This window comes from Schistocerca nitens, chromosome 3 (genome assembly GCF_023898315.1).
Source record: "Schistocerca nitens isolate TAMUIC-IGC-003100 chromosome 3, iqSchNite1.1, whole genome shotgun sequence".
NCBI lineage: Eukaryota > Metazoa > Arthropoda > Insecta > Orthoptera > Acrididae > Schistocerca > Schistocerca nitens.
The window spans coordinates 222,863,125-222,883,963 of record NC_064616.1 but is presented as its reverse complement, the minus strand read 5'-3'; the positions used below and the strand labels follow the sequence as shown (position 1 = coordinate 222,883,963).

Sequence of the window (20,839 nt, the reverse complement as noted above, 5' to 3'; positions counted from 1 at the left end):
TGTGGCCAGTTGACAAATTTCATCATTGTTTGGGAAAATGAAGTCCATGAATTGCTGCAGATGGTCCCCAAGTAACCGAACAGACACGCGATCCAGTTGGCCCACTCCATTATGGAGCCTCACCAGCTTGCGCAATGTGCTTCGAAGGTTCTGTGCCACATTCTAACCATACTATTAGGGACTCAGCTGACCAGGCCACAGTTTTCCAGTCGTCTAGGGTCCAACCGATATGGTCACGAGCCCAGAAGGGGTGCTGCAGGCGATGTTGTGCTGTCTGCTGCCATAGCCCATTAACACCAGATTTCGTCCTGATGTCGTTCCTCGTACGTCCCACACTGATTTCTGCTGTTAACTGACAGCTCTACGGAAACGACGCTGCTCTCGGTGGTTAAGGGAAGACAGTCGGTGACTGCGTTGTCCGTGGGGAGAGATAATGCCTGAAATTTGGTATTCTCGGCACACTCTTAACATTGTGGATGTCGGAATTCCCTATCGATTTCCGAAATTGAATGTCCCACGCATCTAGTTCCAAGTAACATTCTGCATTCAGAGTCAGTTAATACCCGTCGTGCGGCCATAACCACATCGGAAACCTTTTCACAAGAATCACGTGAGCGCAAATGACAGTTCCGCCATTGCACTACCTTTTGTACGTTGTGTACGCGATACAACCGCCAACTGTCTATGGGCATTTCGCTATCCCATGATTTTTGGCACCTCATTGTAATACTGTTGTTGGAGGATACTTAATTGACAGATATATAATTAACTGATAACAAATTGTAATTCTTTTTCAGGAAATGTACGAGCTTGAATTCGCAGAACATGCAAAGTCTGGCATGACTCCGTACGATAAATTCTACAGTAAAAAGAAAATATTTTCTGAGTTCAACACAGCAAATACGGCGAGCGAAGCTGATCAAAAGATCAAATACCCTGCAGTATTATTACCGATGAAACCAGTTTTGGATTATTTTTTCTTATTTATGGAGACTTCTTCAATACATGGTTTCAACCACTTGACCAGTAGGAAGAGGACACCAGCTGAATAGTGAGTTACATACTTTGACTTTTATTTCTTGGGAGTAATATCATACTGCACACTTACAGTTAAACAACTAAATGTTGCGAACCACTGAAGCAACATCACGGATTTGATATGTGTGTGGTTCTGTTATTTCTGGCCGGCCGCGGTGGTCTCGCGGTTCTAGGCGCGCAGTCCGGAACCGTGCGACTGCTACGGTCGCAGGTTCGAATCCTGCCTCGGGCATGGATGTGTGTGATGTCCTTAGGTTAGTTAGGTTTAAGTAGTTCTAAGTTCTAGGGGACTTATGACCACAGCAGTTGAGTCCCATAGTGCTCAGAGCCATTTGAACCATTTTTGTTATTTCTGACGTGTGCAAAGGAACAAAGATCCAGCAGCTGTATGTATGTATCATAAAATGAAATAAATGCTGACGTCGACCGCAACTGGACGCTGATATGAATTCAATGGTGAGAAGTAAAAATTTGTGACGGATCGGAACTCAAACCCGGATTTTCCGCTTTACAGGAACGGTCACCTTAACCGTTTTTTTTCTTTTTTCGCGCATATCGCAGACAGACAAAGGAGAGGTTAAAACGAAGACTGAAAAATCCAAAGTCCGACCGAGATGCGATCCCACGCTCTCTCGGTTTCCAGGTACGCATCAGTCACCCCCCACCTTCCCTTTTTCCCCCGATACCTTACTCCAAAAAGGGCACAGGAAAGTATTCAGATTACCAGAATACGACTAGGTACACCGAAAAAAATTGAATGAAAGCAAAGCCACGACCGAGAATCGAAAACGGACCAGCGATTTGGCAATCCAACGCCTCATCCGCCATCTGTACACTGAAAAAAATGATAAAACGTGGACTTTCTCCCTAGTCAGTCACTTCTTGCTACTATTTTTAACAAGACCAACAGCATCACGAAATGGAATAACAATATATCTGAAAAGCGGCATTGACTAGGGCCGGCTAACTCAGCCGATAGCTTGACACTGAAATACAAAGTTCAACACATGACGAGTAAGTTGCCAGCTATTCATCGCCTTCGGCACAGTCTTATAGACGAAATTTAATAAGATAATCAGGCTAAATTTTTCAGTTGCTGCCTGACGAGAACTTTTAGAAATTAACACAATTTTACCAACTTTAAACTAGTCGGACACAAACCCCCTCTCAACAATTTGTTCAAAAAGAATGTAAAACTAGTAACCAACGAATGCTAAAAATACCCATGAAACTCCTGTGATAGTCCATCCAACACCGACGACTTACGAAAAGGCGATCTGAGAATAAGGTCACAGGCATCGTCACATTGAAAAGAATCTAAAAACATAGCTTTATGTGCAGGTGTAAGTTTACAATCCGGATCCCGAACAAACAAATAGGGTGACATACCGACAGGAACGGTTACCTCTTACTGTCCAAGGTACACTGGTTGGATAAAAAGTAGTGGCAACACCGCCTTAATTTGAAATATGTGCGTCACCTCTCATACTGGCTGTTTGTATCTGGTAGCACAAAGCTAGCTGAAGTAGCGTAGTGAGTGGCGACGGCAGTGTTTGAGTCAACTGCTGTGTGTCCTTCATGAAAGTCTAGAAGGTCATTTCGAGCTCCCAACAGTATGTTTAGGAAACAAGGAGAACGTGCATGTATCAAGACTGAAGTGTCACGTGGTCGTTGCAGACAGTAATGTTTTTGTCTGGCACTGAATCCTGTCATACTGCATGACAATACACGATACCACATGGTGAACACTATGCAGAAGCTGCTGAGTACGTGGGGGTGGGAGATACTGCAACATCCACCCTATTCATCCCATGCGATTAGCAACTGTTCTCCAAAATGAAGGAAGCTCTTCGTGGCACGTGCTACGACACAAGAGAGAACATCGTCCATGTCAAAGGGGGTTCCTTGCAAGACATCGACAGAAATGGATGCACTGACGTTGTACAACGCCTTCCATCTCTGAGGTAAGGAGGTCGACATGTGAGGTGATCACATTGAGGGCATGTAATACAGTGAACATCTTTAGTAACGTCTAATATGCATTATAGGCCTGTAGACACTGCTTTTTATCCAACCTATGTAGAACTGATGTACAGCATGGAATACACTACCGGCCATTAAAATTGTTACACCAAGAAGAAATGCAGATGATAAATGGGTATTCATTGGACAAATATATTATACTAGAACTGACATGTGATTACATTTTTACGCAATTTGGGGGGAATGTTGTCGTGCCCTTCAGTCTGAAGACTGATTTGATGCGGCTCTGCACTTTAGACTACTATGTGGAAGTCTCTTGATCCCTGCTTAGCTACTGCAGCCTACATCCACCGGAACTTGCTTGCTGTAGTGTGAAGCCTTGGTCCCCTCTAGATCTTTTATCTTTCCAACCTTTTTTTTTTTTAAAAAAAAAAACTGCATTCCAAATCAAACTTTCGTTAATGTCTCAATTTATGTTTTATCAGCCTACCTTTACATTAAGTTGTGCCACAAATTTCTTTTCTTTCCAATTTGATTCAATATTTCTTTATTTCTAACTCTCAGCGTGCTTCTACATCTCCATATTTCAAATGCTGTTTTTCTCTTCTTGTTTGTACCATTTACAGTGGGTGTTTCACTTCCATATATGGCTACACTGAGACAAATAACTTCATAGATGACTTTTTAAAACTTAAATTGATATTCATTGCTGAGAATTTTCTCTTTCTGAGAAACACTTTTCTTGCCATCACCAATCTCCGTTTTATATTCTCTTCTCTTCGGCCATCACCATTTAGTTTGCTACCCAAATAGCATAGCACATCTACAGTAGAGGGACTAGGCCGTTTATGGCGCATTTTGTTAGTGTGGGTTGCCTACATGAGGGGCAGGTATGCACTCAGGGGCAGACCTGTGGTTCTGCTTTGATAGACAGGTAATTAACCTATTGTTCTGCTAAGTGATTTTCCATGTCGCTGCACTTAACCTATTGTTCTCCCCCATACCCTCCCACTCCCTTCCCCCTCAGGAAATGCACCACCCCTCGCTGCTACAGGTACACTTTCAGGTCTGAGTTAACCTATTATTCTGTTAAGTGCTTTTCCATGTCACCCACATTTCCTTTTGATTGACAGGCACTTAACCTATTGTCCCACCACACGCTCCTCTCCCCAAACCCCCTCCACCTGTCACTGCTACAGGGACACTTTCAACTCTGAGTTATTGAAATAGGCCCCCCTCTCACTCTTATCAATTTGATTGACTACTTAATTAATTTCATCAATTAATTAACCTCTCTGGTGGGAAAGTGCCACGTACCCCTGGTGAAAGTTCAAATTCCATCAGGACAATGCTACCTCCATTAACACAAGAAAATGGCAGGAAGATAGGTCACATTGTCTACTTAATTAAATTGGTCAATTAATTAACCTCTCTCGTTGGAAAGTGCCACACCCCTTCCCAGGTGGTAAATTCAAATTTTGTCAGAATTTCGTTAGCGCCACGCCCACCTGGACTTGGAATAAAATATTTAGTCTCCACGACTATCCTTAACCGACCGCCACATCCCCTTACCAACCCATGTTGGCAGGCTGACATGTACTAAAGTGTACTAATGTGCACTAGCGTGCACTAAAGCATACTAATGTGCTCGAACGTGCACTATCGTGTACTAACACGCACAGTGCACACCCTCTTCCAAGATGGCGGCCGTGACGTCAGTTTATGATGCAAGTGCCACACCCACTGACTGGAAGTTTGAATTGTGGCGGGAAAAAAGGGCACCTCCACTAACCTAAGTCATCCGACTGCCACCTCTTCCTAGGAATTGGCTGGAAAAAGACTCAGTTGATCGGTCATTTGGAGGGAATTCGGTTAATCTGCGTGGAATATTGTTTAAACAATTTAGACAATGTGTGGAATATGTGGAAAGCATATATTGTTTATTTATTAAAAAAATCAGTTTGTGGGGGTTGGATATCTCTTGCTCATCATTCTTGGCTGTTTGGGAGCATGTAGATCTTGCAAGAAGCAGTTACATGGGGCAAACATGTTGCACAACCTATTGTTAGGCGCTGTACTCTGGGTTTCTTAACCTAATGTTTGGGCCTTTGTCAGCACTTAACCTACTGTTCTGTTAAGTGGTTTTCCATGTCACCGCACTTAAACAAGTTATCTCCAGTGGGGATGCCGTCACTCATCTGCCACTGTGGCATTAGGACATCTCCAGCTGTAGGATATCGAAAATTGTGACCATTTTTTTCTCTTCTGTAAGACAGTGCTTTGACTTCTGTTTACATAATGGTTCTGATTTCCCCGTCTGTGCTTAGAGACTGCTCTCTTTCCAAACAACAAGAATGCTTATATGATTAACGGTATTTTCGCGAGTGAGCACAGGCTTTTAGCGGTGAGAATGTTTGCGTATGTTGAAAGCAGGAAGGGAAACACGTGATGGACGGGCTGCCACGTTATTTTCGTAAACTGGTTCTGTCAGGGCAAGAATTTCCGTGCATACAAGCCAGGACATCACGAAAACTGCTACAAAAGTGCACATTAAGTATTTCTCGGACGCTATGCAATTTGCAAGCGTTTGCTATAGATACTGAGATTCGTTCCAGAACCACAACCTTCAAGAGGAGACATTACCTGTACATTTATCGCTGTCAGACTGTAGCAGCAATACTAATATTTAATTATAGTTACACTGGTAAATATGTTACTGACTTTCAACATTCTTGTGAGTCTAGTATGTATTTTACGATCTGTAAATAACTTTTGCGGTGGTTAACTGGCAGTGCAACTTAGCGGTCTGTGCAAAATAATTTTACTGCTGAAACTCTTGGTCTGCAGAAAAGAATGGCAAAAGATTCACTAGGAATAATCCACCCTCTGCTATTCTGGGAAGGATTGCAACATCTCCCTCTCACCACCCAGGACCCTATGCGTCATCGCATATTAGACAGACGTGAGCGGGCCTTAAAGTTCTGTGACGTCGGTATAACACCCGAAAAATTCTAACTGTATACATGGAAACAGGCCCAACTTTCACCAGCAGTGGCGTGAAAGCGATGGGTCGCGCTAGCTTGCATCCAGTAGTGGCTTGCGGTGGCGGCTGCAGTGGGAGTGGCGACGGCGTCGGGCGTCGAGTGGCAGAATGTTTTTTTTTTATGAGGAATCTTTCGTTTAAACTATATTCAATCGATTTCACCGACTAAAAGGATGCTTCGAATTAAGAAAAAATACTCCATACACGTGAAGAATACCGATTTAATTAATTTGCATACTTTTTAATATCAATGTGGTGTTAGCGGTACAATAGTTAATGGGAAGGAGTGCGTGAGTGGGTGACTTGGAGCAGAAGAGAAGGTTATGTGCAGAACACTACATTAATTTGCATTATTTTTCTGTGGAACGAAGTACAATAGCTTAAGGGGGTGGGTGACAAAGAAGAGTGAGCCGGAAATGGCGTTGAAAAGCATGTGAAATTCAAAAAGTGTACCAGAAAATGGTGGGAAGACATAGCTGATTACTTAGTTTGGTATCAAAGGTGGTACAATTGTTTAAGTGCGGTGACATGGAAAACCACTGAACAGAACAATAGGTTAAGTGCCGACAAAGGCCCAAACATTAGATTAAGGCACCCAGAGTACAGTACCTAACATTAGGTTATGCAACATGTTTGCCCCATGTAATTGCTTATTGCAAGACCTACATGCTCCAAAACAGCCAAGAATGACGAGCAAGAGAAATCCAACACCCACAAACTGATTTTTTTATAAATAAACAGTATACCATTTCCGTATATTCCATACATTGTCTAAATTGTTTAAACAATATTCCACACAGAGCAATCGAATTCACTCCAAATGATCGATCAACTGAGTCTTTTTCCAGCCAATTCCTAGGAAGAGGTGGCAGTCAGATGACTTAGGTTAGTGGAGGTGCCCTTTTTTCCCCGCCACAATTCAAACTTCCAGCCAGAGGGTGTGTCACTTGCTTCATAAAGTGACGTCACAGCCGTCATCTTGGATGAGGTTGTGCACTGTGCTTGTCAGTACACGATAGTGCACGTTCGTGCACGTTAGTACACGTTAGTGCACGTTAATGCACGTTAGTACACATTAGTTCTCTTTAGTACATGGTAGCCCACCAACATCGGTTGGTAAGGGGACGTGGCGGTCAGTAGAGAATCGTGTTGGAGACTAAATATTTCATTACAAGTCCAACTGGGCGCGGCGCTCGCGAAACTCTGACAAAATTTGAATTTCCCACCTGGGAGGGGGGTGTGGCACTTTCCCACCAGAGAGGTTAATTAATTGATCAATTTAATTAAGTAGTCAATGTGACCTATCTTCCTGCCATTTTCTTCTGTTAATGGAGGTAGCATTGTCCTGATGGAATTTGAACTTCCCACCAGGGGTATGTGGCACTTTCCCACCAGAGAGGTTAATTAATTGATGAAATTAATTAAGTAGTCAATCAAATTGATAAGAGAGAGGGGGGACCTATTCCAATAACTCAGACTTGAAAGTGTACCTGTAGCATCAAGGGGTGGAGGGGGTTTGTGGAGGGGAAGGTGAGGTGGGACAATAGGTTAAGTGCCTGTCAATCAAAAGGAAATGGGGGTTATATGGAAAAGCACTTAACAGAACAGTTGGTTAATTCAGACCTGAAAGTGTACCAGTAGTAGTGAGGGGCGGTGCATTTCCTGAGGGGGAGTGGAGTGGGAGGGGGTGGTGGGGAACAATAGGTTAAGTACAGTGATATGGAAAACCACTTTGTAGAACAATAGGTTAAGTACCTGTCTATCAAAGGAGAACAACAGGTCTATCCCTGAGTGTAATCCTGCCATTGATGTAGGCAACCCGCACTAACGAAATTGCGCCAGAAACGGCCTAGTCCCACTACATTCGACTACTTTCTGTGTCTCATAACCTAATCTAAATCCCTCAACATCCCCGATTTAATTCGACTTTATTTCATTATTATTGTCTTGCAATTGTTGATATTCATCTTATAACTCTCTTTTCAACTATTGCTTCCTTTTCACGTCCTTTGATTCTTATGAATGTAGTCTGGTTTGTGTACAAGTTGTACATAAATTTTCGCTCCCTGTATTTTATCCCTGCTACCTACAAAATTGCAAATAGTGTAGAGTCCTCATTGCCAAAACCTTTCTGTAAATCTACAAATGTTACAAACATATCAATGTCTTCCCGTGACCTACCTTCTAAGATAAGACATAGAATCGGTATTGCCTTGCATGCTCCTACACTTCTCCATGACTGAAACTTTTCTTCCCCCGAGATCGGCTTCTACCAGTTTTTCCCTTCTGATGACAATAATATGTGTCAATATTTTTCAACTATGACTTATTATAGTAGTTGTTAGGCAATTGCACCTCTAATAGCAATCAATGATATAGTCAGTTATCATCGATAATGCTACTTATCGAGAATTATTATCGAAGTACAGGTATCATCATATAAGAGTCAGTAATTATACGCAAAAAACGCATCTAATCGTTACATGTACATATGTACTTATCCAGCAGGTGCTGTTTATAACTTTTTAAAATGTGTATAAGCCGGCCGAAGTAGTCGAGCGGTTCTAGGCGCTACAGTCTGGAAACGCGCGACCGCTACGGTCGCAGGTTCGAATCCTGCCTCGGGCATGGATGTGTGTGATCTCCTTAGGTTACTTAGGTTTAAGTAGTTCTAAGTTCTAGGGGACTGATGACCTCAGAAGTTAAGTCCCATAGTGCTCAGAGCCATTTGAACCACTTTTAAAATGTGTTTAAAGAGTAGACTGTCAGCACGTGGAAAGGACGCATGATTCATAGCAATCCGATGTGTTTAGTGTTGGACCGGATGTGCATTTACACCTGTACGCCTTGTGCCCCATCGCCGTGTGCCTGTATCTGTCTCACACTCAAGAAGAAGCCAGCCTTTAGCTGCAACCCTATTTCTCGTCATTTGCACATGCGTCATTCCATTCCCATCTAGAGATAATCACGCACGCTGTTACAGTAAATGTCGCTGCGGTCGGTATATTTTGAGACAAAGACGAATTCGTAGAAATAATTGCAAGTATTGAGATAATTAATAACTTTTGCATGATGCATGTGTGAGCGTAGTTGAAAAGATAAAGATGGCGACGAGTTTACTGTTTAACAATTGTCGTTATTTCTAAGTAATGCTTCAACTGAATCGTTTAACAGAGAGAGGTAGCATAACAAAGCAGCAAACATACGGAGCTGTGGACAGGTCCACGAAGTGTGCATAAAGTGTGTGACCGATGTACATGCAATAATTATTATGGTGACCAAGGACGTTGTACTGAACAACATTACACAAGTTTTTATGCCAATTGCAGACTAATAATTATAGCTATTACGAGATGTTTGTTTTTAGGTTGGGTGGCATCTCCGCATAGGCGTGACAAGAGCAAGCTATTAACGCTTATTCTCATCTGGGCAGTAGGTCAGGTGTTGATGTGTTCATGCGTGAACACAAATCGGTTTAGTCTATACTGGCAGATGTAGTACACTTAGTGGTGCAGTTACGACCATGCAGAAAACATTATTTGTGACTTATTTGTGCGAAGACTGTTCGATGTAGTGAAAAAAACCAACACACAGGTGTGTACACATATTAAGGTGTTACATACAAAAACATCTGCATTTATACCTGTTACAGCCTGTATATCTCCCCTACTGAAATGTTTAGACTCAAGCACTTGCGCAGAGAGACCCGTGCAAATCAGAGACTTGCTTGACTTCGCAACGTTGCAGGGGTCATCTGTCTCTTTGTGGAACAGCCACATGCACCTAGTATGTGCAGAAAGTTGCACTGGTGTGAAAACACCTTTAAACAGTTACGGCACCATATGAAGGATGAACGTCCCGAACGAGTAGTCCTGTGTCCACGTAAGCAATAAAACATTTGAATTAATAATATTACGTATCTGGTCGCGGCGATAAACAGAGCTACAACTAGCTAACACACAAAGAAGAATCGATATGACTGAAAGTGTAACAAGTTTATATTTTGTTCTTGTATCATAGTCGAGGATGTTGCGTTTTGAATTGGCCGACTACTACTTTTGAGCCAGGTTATGTCGCGCTCCATTCCCATTATGATCCTGAGAGTTGTTTTCCCATAACGCGTCACGTAAGTAGTGGACTGGTTTCTATATATATATGGTGAGTCACCTAACATTACCGCTGGATTTATTTCGTAAACCACATCAAATACTGACGATCGATTCCACAGACCGAACGTGAGGAGAGGGGCTAGTGTAATTGGTTAATACAAACCATAAAAAAATGCACGAAAGTATGTTTTTTAACACAAACCAACGTTTTTTTAAATGGAACCACGTTAGTTTTGTTAGCACATCTGAACATATAAACAAATACGTAATCAGTGCCGTTTGTTGCATTGTAAAATGTTAATTACATCCGGAGATATTGTAACCTAAAGTTGACGCTTGAGTACCACTCCTCCGCTGTTCGACCGTGTGTATCGGAGAGCACAGAATTTCGTAGGGATCCAAAGGAAACGGTGATGGACCTTAGGTACAGAAGAGACTGGAACAGCACATTACGTCCACATGCTAACACCTTTTTATTGGTCTTTTTCACTGACGCACATGTACATTACCATGAGGGGTGAGGTACACGTACATACGTGGTTTCCGTTTTCAATTACGGAGTGGAATAGAGTGTGTCCCGACATGTCAGGCCAATAGATGTTCAATGTGGTGGCCATCATTTGCTGCACACAATTGCAATCTCTGGCGTAATGAATGTCGTACACGCCGCAGTACATCTGGTGTAATGTCGCCGCGGGCTGCCACAATACGTTGTTTCATATCCTCTGGGGTTGTAGGCACATAACGGTACACATTCTCCTTTAACGTACCCCACAGAAAGAAGCCGAGAGGCGTAAGATCAGGAGAACGGGCTGGCCAATTTATGCGTCCTCCACGTCCTATGAAACGCCCGTCGAACATCCTGTCAATGGTCAGCCTAGTGTTAATTGCGGAATGTGCAGGTGCACCATCATGCTGATACCACATACGTCGACGCGTTTCCAGTGGGACACATTCTATTCCACTTCGTAATTGAAAACGGAAACCACGTGTGTACGTTTACCTCACCCCTCATGGTAATGTACATGTGCGTCAGTGAAAAAGACCAATAAAAAGGTGTTAGCATGTGGACGTAATGTGCTGTTCCAGTCTCTTCTGTACCTAAGGTCCATCACCGTTCCTTTTGGATCCCTACGTAATTCGGTGCTCTCCGATACACACGATCGAACAGCGGAGAAGTGGTACTCAAGCGTCAACTTTAGGTTACAATATCTCCGGATGTAATTAACATTTTACAATGCAACAAACGGCACTGATTACGTATGTGTTTATATGTTCAGATGTGCTAACAAAACCAACGGGGTTCCATTTAAAAAAACGTAGGTTTGTGTTAAAAAACATACTTCCGTGCATTTTTGTATGGTTTGTATTAACCAATTACACTAGCCCCTCTCCTCACGTTCGGTCTGTGGAATCGATTCGTCAGTATTTGATGTGGTTTACGAAATATATCCAGCGGTAACGTTAGGTGACTCACCCTGTATACAGACACCAAATATCTTTCCACCAAGGTTATTGTATTCGAAGACCGTATTCGGAACTTCATCGTTGTCAACGGGACATGAAACAGTAAACTTCCCGAGATGTAGGTGCACAATAATACATTGAAAAAACAGCTGACTTATCGAGCTTCCCTCATGGACAACAATGTTCACGGACATATCTTTAAACACTGATTGCGGTTGTTAATCGGCAACTAAAAGACAATGAGTTTAGCTAAATGTTTATGGCCGCAAGCGGTTCCAGAACACCATTAATTCAAATGTTTTTATCGCTTATGTCTATCATTTGGTGCCTTATTTGTTTAAATATAACACAACAAACATTTGTATAACATAAAATGAAGCCCATCCTAACTTAACATATAGAAGCAGTCTATTTGTTATTTCTGATATTTGTTATTTTTTTTAACAGCAGCTGGGTAGATTCAACTAATGTTGCTAATTTAGTATACCGACTGTGAGATAACATTTTATACAAGTGTCTGTAAATGACGTGATATAGAGTTTTGTTTTATGTTCCTTAGCACACAGATGTGTTTTGCGTTAGACGTTTACTGCTGCGATAAACATATAGCTACGTTTTCGTCGCCGTCACGGACACACAAGAGTCGATATGGCTCACAGGGCAAGAAGTTTAGATTTTAACATCGTGTCAACGCCGAGATATTTATAGATGCAGTACTTGCACGGACTGGACAAGGTAGTTATGAAAAATACATTATGGAGGCTTGTCGGGATTTGAATCCTGCTTTCCAGCTACGAGTCCAATGCTTTAATCGTCTCCAATTTCGATCGGTTCGATGCCCGTAGATGACGTGTTTTTGAGGTGCTTTTCACACTAAAAGACGAGATGGTAGATGGAAGAAGGGAGAAAGGAAGATTAGAGTGAATCATCCAGGCAATTAAGAGTCCACTCTGATTGCGCAATTACAGGAAAAGAATTCAGCGTAGTCTCGTATTAAGGAACCATATTGAAATGCCACTCAAGTATTTTAGGGATTGTATTGAAAGTCTAAATCACGGTTGCCGGAAGAAATTTGAATCCCTCCTGAACACGAGTCCATTGTCTTGTAATTTATACTGCGCGGTGTCATGGAATATCTGGAGGAGAAGGCGTAAAAACGGTAACAGGTGTAAATATGGGCACTTCTTCCAAAAGAGGTATGGGAGATATGGTTGACTGGTGGCCATGATTGTACACGGTACCGCATGCTGATATGCGAATTCGTGTTTGATCTAGGCTGCAAACATTTGGAGAGTATGGAAATCGTTTTCTTTCCATGTATTTATGGTTAGTTTAAAGTAACTTCACAGTGATATCCGGAAAATTAGTCACCTATGTCTTTGCCGGCCGTTGTGGCCGAGCGGTTCTAGGCGCTTCAGTACGGAACCGCGCTGCTGCTACGGTCGCAGGTTCGAATCCTGCCTCGGGCATGGATGTGTGTGATCTCCTTAGGTTACTTAGGTTTAAGTAGTTCTAAGTTCTAGGGGACTGATGACCTCAGAAGTTAAGTCCCATAGTGCTCAGAGCCATTTGAACCACTTTTAAAATGTGTTTAAAGAGTAGACTGTCAGCACGTGGAAAGGACGCATGATTCATAGCAATCCGATGTGTTTAGTGTTGGACCGGATGTGCATTTACACCTGTACGCCTTGTGCCCCATCGCCGTGTGCCTGTATCTGTCTCACACTCAAGAAGAAGCCAGCCTTTAGCTGCAACCCTATTTCTCGTCATTTGCACATGCGTCATTCCATTCCCATCTAGAGATAATCACGCACGCTGTTACAGTAAATGTCGCTGCGGTCGGTATATTTTGAGACAAAGACGAATTCGTAGAAATAATTGCAAGTATTGAGATAATTAATAACTTTTGCATGATGCATGTGTGAGCGTAGTTGAAAAGATAAAGATGGCGACGAGTTTACTGTTTAACAATTGTCGTTATTTCTAAGTAATGCTTCAACTGAATCGTTTAACAGAGAGAGGTAGCATAACAAAGCAGCAAACATACGGAGCTGTGGACAGGTCCACGAAGTGTGCATAAAGTGTGTGACCGATGTACATGCAATAATTATTATGGTGACCAAGGACGTTGTACTGAACAACATTACACAAGTTTTTATGCCAATTGCAGACTAATAATTATAGCTATTACGAGATGTTTGTTTTTAGGTTGGGTGGCATCTCCGCATAGGCGTGACAAGAGCAAGCTATTAACGCTTATTCTCATCTGGGCAGTAGGTCAGGTGTTGATGTGTTCATGCGTGAACACAAATCGGTTTAGTCTATACTGGCAGATGTAGTACACTTAGTGGTGCAGTTACGACCATGCAGAAAACATTATTTGTGACTTATTTGTGCGAAGACTGTTCGATGTAGTGAAAAAAACCAACACACAGGTGTGTACACATATTAAGGTGTTACATACAAAAACATCTGCATTTATACCTGTTACAGCCTGTATATCTCCCCTACTGAAATGTTTAGACTCAAGCACTTGCGCAGAGAGACCCGTGCAAATCAGAGACTTGCTTGACTTCGCAACGTTGCAGGGGTCATCTGTCTCTTTGTGGAACAGCCACATGCACCTAGTATGTGCAGAAAGTTGCACTGGTGTGAAAACACCTTTAAACAGTTACGGCACCATATGAAGGATGAACGTCCCGAACGAGTAGTCCTGTGTCCACGTAAGCAATAAAACATTTGAATTAATAATATTACGTATCTGGTCGCGGCGATAAACAGAGCTACAACTAGCTAACACACAAAGAAGAATCGATATGACTGAAAGTGTAACAAGTTTATATTTTGTTCTTGTATCATAGTCGAGGATGTTGCGTTTTGAATTGGCCGACTACTACTTTTGAGCCAGGTTATGTCGCGCTCCATTCCCATTATGATCCTGAGAGTTGTTTTCCCATAACGCGTCACGTAAGTAGTGGACTGGTTTCTATATATATATGGTGAGTCACCTAACATTACCGCTGGATTTATTTCGTAAACCACATCAAATACTGACGATCGATTCCACAGACCGAACGTGAGGAGAGGGGCTAGTGTAATTGGTTAATACAAACCATAAAAAAATGCACGAAAGTATGTTTTTTAACACAAACCAACGTTTTTTTAAATGGAACCACGTTAGTTTTGTTAGCACATCTGAACATATAAACAAATACGTAATCAGTGCCGTTTGTTGCATTGTAAAATGTTAATTACATCCGGAGATATTGTAACCTAAAGTTGACGCTTGAGTACCACTCCTCCGCTGTTCGACCGTGTGTATCGGAGAGCACAGAATTTCGTAGGGATCCAAAGGAAACGGTGATGGACCTTAGGTACAGAAGAGACTGGAACAGCACATTACGTCCACATGCTAACACCTTTTTATTGGTCTTTTTCACTGACGCACATGTACATTACCATGAGGGGTGAGGTACACGTACATACGTGGTTTCCGTTTTCAATTACGGAGTGGAATAGAGTGTGTCCCGACATGTCAGGCCAATAGATGTTCAATGTGGTGGCCATCATTTGCTGCACACAATTGCAATCTCTGGCGTAATGAATGTCGTACACGCCGCAGTACATCTGGTGTAATGTCGCCGCGGGCTGCCACAATACGTTGTTTCATATCCTCTGGGGTTGTAGGCACATAACGGTACACATTCTCCTTTAACGTACCCCACAGAAAGAAGCCGAGAGGCGTAAGATCAGGAGAACGGGCTGGCCAATTTATGCGTCCTCCACGTCCTATGAAACGCCCGTCGAACATCCTGTCAATGGTCAGCCTAGTGTTAATTGCGGAATGTGCAGGTGCACCATCATGCTGATACCACATACGTCGACGCGTTTCCAGTGGGACACATTCTATTCCACTTCGTAATTGAAAACGGAAACCACGTGTGTACGTTTACCTCACCCCTCATGGTAATGTACATGTGCGTCAGTGAAAAAGACCAATAAAAAGGTGTTAGCATGTGGACGTAATGTGCTGTTCCAGTCTCTTCTGTACCTAAGGTCCATCACCGTTCCTTTTGGATCCCTACGTAATTCGGTGCTCTCCGATACACACGATCGAACAGCGGAGAAGTGGTACTCAAGCGTCAACTTTAGGTTACAATATCTCCGGATGTAATTAACATTTTACAATGCAACAAACGGCACTGATTACGTATGTGTTTATATGTTCAGATGTGCTAACAAAACCAACGGGGTTCCATTTAAAAAAACGTAGGTTTGTGTTAAAAAACATACTTCCGTGCATTTTTGTATGGTTTGTATTAACCAATTACACTAGCCCCTCTCCTCACGTTCGGTCTGTGGAATCGATTCGTCAGTATTTGATGTGGTTTACGAAATATATCCAGCGGTAACGTTAGGTGACTCACCCTGTATACAGACACCAAATATCTTTCCACCAAGGTTATTGTATTCGAAGACCGTATTCGGAACTTCATCGTTGTCAACGGGACATGAAACAGTAAACTTCCCGAGATGTAGGTGCACAATAATACATTGAAAAAACAGCTGACTTATCGAGCTTCCCTCATGGACAACAATGTTCACGGACATATCTTTAAACACTGATTGCGGTTGTTAATCGGCAACTAAAAGACAATGAGTTTAGCTAAATGTTTATGGCCGCAAGCGGTTCCAGAACACCATTAATTCAAATGTTTTTATCGCTTATGTCTATCATTTGGTGCCTTATTTGTTTAAATATAACACAACAAACATTTGTATAACATAAAATGAAGCCCATCCTAACTTAACATATAGAAGCTGTCTATTTGTTATTTCTGATATTTGTTATTTTTTTTAACAGCAGCTGGGTAGATTCAACTAATGTTGCTAATTTAGTATACCGACTGTGAGATAACATTTTATACAAGTGTCTGTAAATGACGTGATATAGAGTTTTGTTTTATGTTCCTTAGCACACAGATGTGTTTTGCGTTAGACGTTTACTGCTGCGATAAACATATAGCTACGTTTTCGTCGCCGTCACGGACACACAAGAGTCGATATGGCTCACAGGGCAAGAAGTTTAGATTTTAACATCGTGTCAACGCCGAGATATTTATAGATGCAGTACTTGCACGGACTGGACAAGGTAGTTATGAAAAATACATTATGGAGGCTTGTCGGGATTTGAATCCTGCTTTCCAGCTACGAGTCCAATGCTTTAATCGTCTCCAATTTCGATCGGTTCGATGCCCGTAGATGACGTGTTTTTGAGGTGCTTTTCACACTAAAAGACGAGATGGTAGATGGAAGAAGGGAGAAAGGAAGATTAGAGTGAATCATCCAGGCAATTAAGAGTCCACTCTGATTGCGCAATTACAGGAAAAGAATTCAGCGTAGTCTCGTATTAAGGAACCATATTGAAATGCCACTCAAGTATTTTAGGGATTGTATTGAAAGTCTAAATCACGGTTGCCGGAAGAAATTTGAATCCCTCCTGAACACGAGTCCATTGTCTTGTAATTTATACTGCGCGGTGTCATGGAATATCTGGAGGAGAAGGCGTAAAAACGGTAACAGGTGTAAATATGGGCACTTCTTCCAAAAGAGGTATGGGAGATATGGTTGACTGGTGGCCATGATTGTACACGGTACCGCATGCTGATATGCGAATTCGTGTTTGATCTAGGCTGCAAACATTTGGAGAGTATGGAAATCGTTTTCTTTCCATGTATTTATGGTTAGTTTAAAGTAACTTCACAGTGATATCCGGAAAATTAGTCACCTATGTCTTTGCCGGCCGTTGTGGCCGAGCGGTTCTAGGCGCTTCAGTACGGAACCGCGCTGCTGCTACGGTCGCAGGTTCGAATACTGCCTCGGGCATGGATGTGTGTGATGTTTAGGTTAGTTAGGTTTAAGTAGTTCTAAGTCTAGGGGACTGATGGCGTCACATGTTGAGTCCCATAGTGTTCAGAGCCACTTGAACTATTTTTTCACCTACGTCTTTGGGTTATATGTGACAGGGCGATCTTGCGTATGTGGGGTTGGTGTAAATATTGACTCTCATTTAAATATCAAAATATTCCATGGGGACTTCAAAGGCAGTTTCTCTGTTCGACACATCTCCTGTCCCCAATATTAAGAAGAGAATTTCCACAGGGGAAAGCAAAGCACTAGCGTTATGACTGGACGCCATACAAGAATCTGTTGACCCAATCGCTTGATTGGTTGACATAAGTGCTGTCAGCAAGAGGTCGTTGAGTTTTTCTGGTACTGGCCTGAGTGGAGGGCTGGGAAGACCAAAGGACTTAAAAAAAAAAAAAATCCATCTACGAAACGGTACGAGTTTTCATCAGATTCCTGCAACTCTCTCCTTGTGGACAGCGCTAGTGACATTAACAACAACAGTAAGGATACACCAGACTTAAGGGACGCAACATGCACATTTGGTGATGAAAAGTTCTTTCAAGGCATTTGTGGAGAGTTGTGGTTTCAATGTATCATATATTGCGCCCGAGCTGAAAGAGCCATTTAAGTTGGTGATTTCTGGAAATATGTGTCGATTCTTTTGTCATTTAAAATGCTTAAATAAACATGCTGCTCCTTGTAGACTAGCCTACTGTTTTGTAACGTTTTATCCAGCTTTATTAAAACATTTTAAAAAACTATGACTTTTTAGTGTACATCTTATATTGGCACCTGATTATTTTTATTGCTGTTTTGCAAGCTTTTCGTGAAACTTCGTTTTCTAATAGAAATAACTAATGTTATTCATTTTTTGCCTCCTGTCACTGAATAAAAATGTTATTTTTGTTAGTGGAAGCAAAACAAAGCCAAAAATAAAAGAGGGTGTCCATATTAAAACTTATCCTCTGCATGTGTGCAAATAGAAAAACTTGTTCGTAGTTTTGTTCACTGCTATTGCTAATACTACCAAAACAGATATTTTGTCTTCGAGTCTGAAACTACTTAGTATTGTTACTGCTACGTTTAGACAAAAAATTGCAAATGTGCTTGATTTATGTAATAGTTACAGTAGGACGTAACGAGGAAGGCCACTGCAGTATCAAATTGTAGTGGAATAAAAATTACATTTAATTACCGATGCACAGGAAGCATGTTTCACTGTCTTTCTTTTCTATCGTCACATGACGAAGACAACACTGTACTTTCCACAGACTGTCATCACAGTTACCCACAATGTGACGGTTACAGTTAAGACAGCTGATAGTCAAGTAGAAAACCATTCATGAGGCTGTAAGCCATATGGAGTTTTTATCATGTTTCATATTACTGTTATTACTTAATGTTATGACTGTAAATGCTATAATTTAATAATATTTATTGGCTTTGGCTTTAGCCGTTGAAATTTGATATTAATATTGTGTTTTCTGGAGGAAATACTAGTGATTAAAATTAATGATCTGTTAGCATACTCTGGCTCATCGCTATCTGTGTCGGTGTCGTCGGCTGTGTTCTGCTGAGCACTTCCACCTGGCGCCGCTACCAGGAGAATCCTACAGTCATTTCCATGGAGCGAGACTACCAAGAATGGAATACATCATTTCCTACAGCTACACTCTGCCCACGAATGGCACCCAATGATAGAAAGGTGCAAGCACTCTCAGCCAAGTACGTAAAACATTGAAAAATGTTAGTTTTATACGTGGCAATGTCTATTAATGAGTGGGAACACATATTGTTTTACATAGCTGTTATACGAGAGCACAGTGATACGTCTCAGGTTGGCACAAAGGTGACACCGATTTCAACGAAATTTTGTTTGTACTGTGTTGCTCAGTAACGTAAGTATAGTTTTATGTATATCAATTCTTAAGGCAGTCGTGTTGTCTTCTTTCGTTCAAATAAATAAATAAGTATACCGTGCCATCCTACAGACAGCAGTTTTGATAGTTTCTTGTCCACAAAAAATCGTCTAAAACTGGGGTTCTAGAAGCAGCGTCCTCCTATATTCTTAACAGTTATGCAATTATTATTATTACTATCGTTATTATTATTTACAAGCCTTACACATCATGAAAGTTCGCTGCACGTTGATCCATACAGATTTTTTCAGTTTCAACATTTTGTTTACAGGGAACGTGCAACTTCATTAAATTTCTTAAAGCGTTCATTAACGATTCTGATAACGGTTGCAGTACTTATATTAGGCGGCTAGTTTCAAACCTTACAGGTTCATTTTCAAATCTAGCCTACTGAGGCTACAAAAACAGTACACATTTGTCAGTGAACAGTGAATGGAAAGGGGAATTACAATAAATAGTTCAAATGTAAGAGAAATTAATTGTAAATCATGTCGGGTCATGAAGTCTGCGTCTGAATGGTGCTGTAATTCATAGTGGCGCTATATGAAAAAATTGTTCATGCAGCATGCATGACCAGTGACGCAAAATTGTTTCGAATTACGTAAAATGCTTGAATATTCGTATTTCAGTATCTTAATAATAAACATCAAAGTTGCAACATATACTTTATAAATGTTGCCATAGTGAATATCACTGTCCACGTGTGCCTCTTACCACCTCAACATCAAAAAGTGGAAGTCAACTTAGCCAATAGCAATAGGGAACTTATGATAGCGCTAGTGTCGCCCCATGTACAACAGCAAGTCCGCAGCCAATGGGCGTGTCGCGTTTTAAATGCGGATGGGCCTAAGAACCTTCATTAAACTTGACATCAGTACAATGAATGACACCAATGTATAAGTATCACGTAAATACAAATACTAGTGCCGCGTGTACACATATTTGAACATAACAGAAGCATTTCATGTTCAGATCAATGGGGGCATCGATTTAAAATGGGGGCATCGCAGCGTCTTTGTTAACCAGTCACATTTAATAGAAAGTACAATAAAACTAATAAAAATCACATTTGTTGCTCCATTACAAGTTTTGAGTCATACACACAGATGGTTATCTTCCAAAAGTCTACATACGTAAATAGTATGCATAAACAAAATATTTAAAAAAACATTACATATCGCTTGCTTAGGTAATAGATTTTCTATAGAACAGTTACGTAGTCCTACTAAAACAGGGTCTCGTGGCACATAATCATTACGACATCTCGTCATGCGCGACAACATTGAAATCGCCTGTACTCATGGTGCGTATCCTTTCATGTGAGTCCTGCTGTAAATGATGGAGGACGAATACTGAAATACGGATATTCA

At 41.5% G+C, this 20,839-nt stretch overlaps 1 protein-coding gene across 1 annotated transcript in view; it reads left to right on the top strand.

The window, feature by feature from the left end:
- The first annotated feature begins 4,721 nt into the window (after positions 1-4,721).
- LOC126249155 (pickpocket protein 11-like) overlaps positions 4,722-20,839 on the top strand; it is an 80,540-nt gene continuing 64,422 nt past the window's right edge. Inside the window, exons 1-2 of the mRNA XM_049950810.1 lie at positions 4,722-4,735; positions 19,075-19,275. Coding sequence (XP_049806767.1) covers positions 4,722-4,735; positions 19,075-19,275 — 215 coding nt within the window. The remainder of the gene's footprint in view (positions 4,736-19,074; positions 19,276-20,839) is intronic.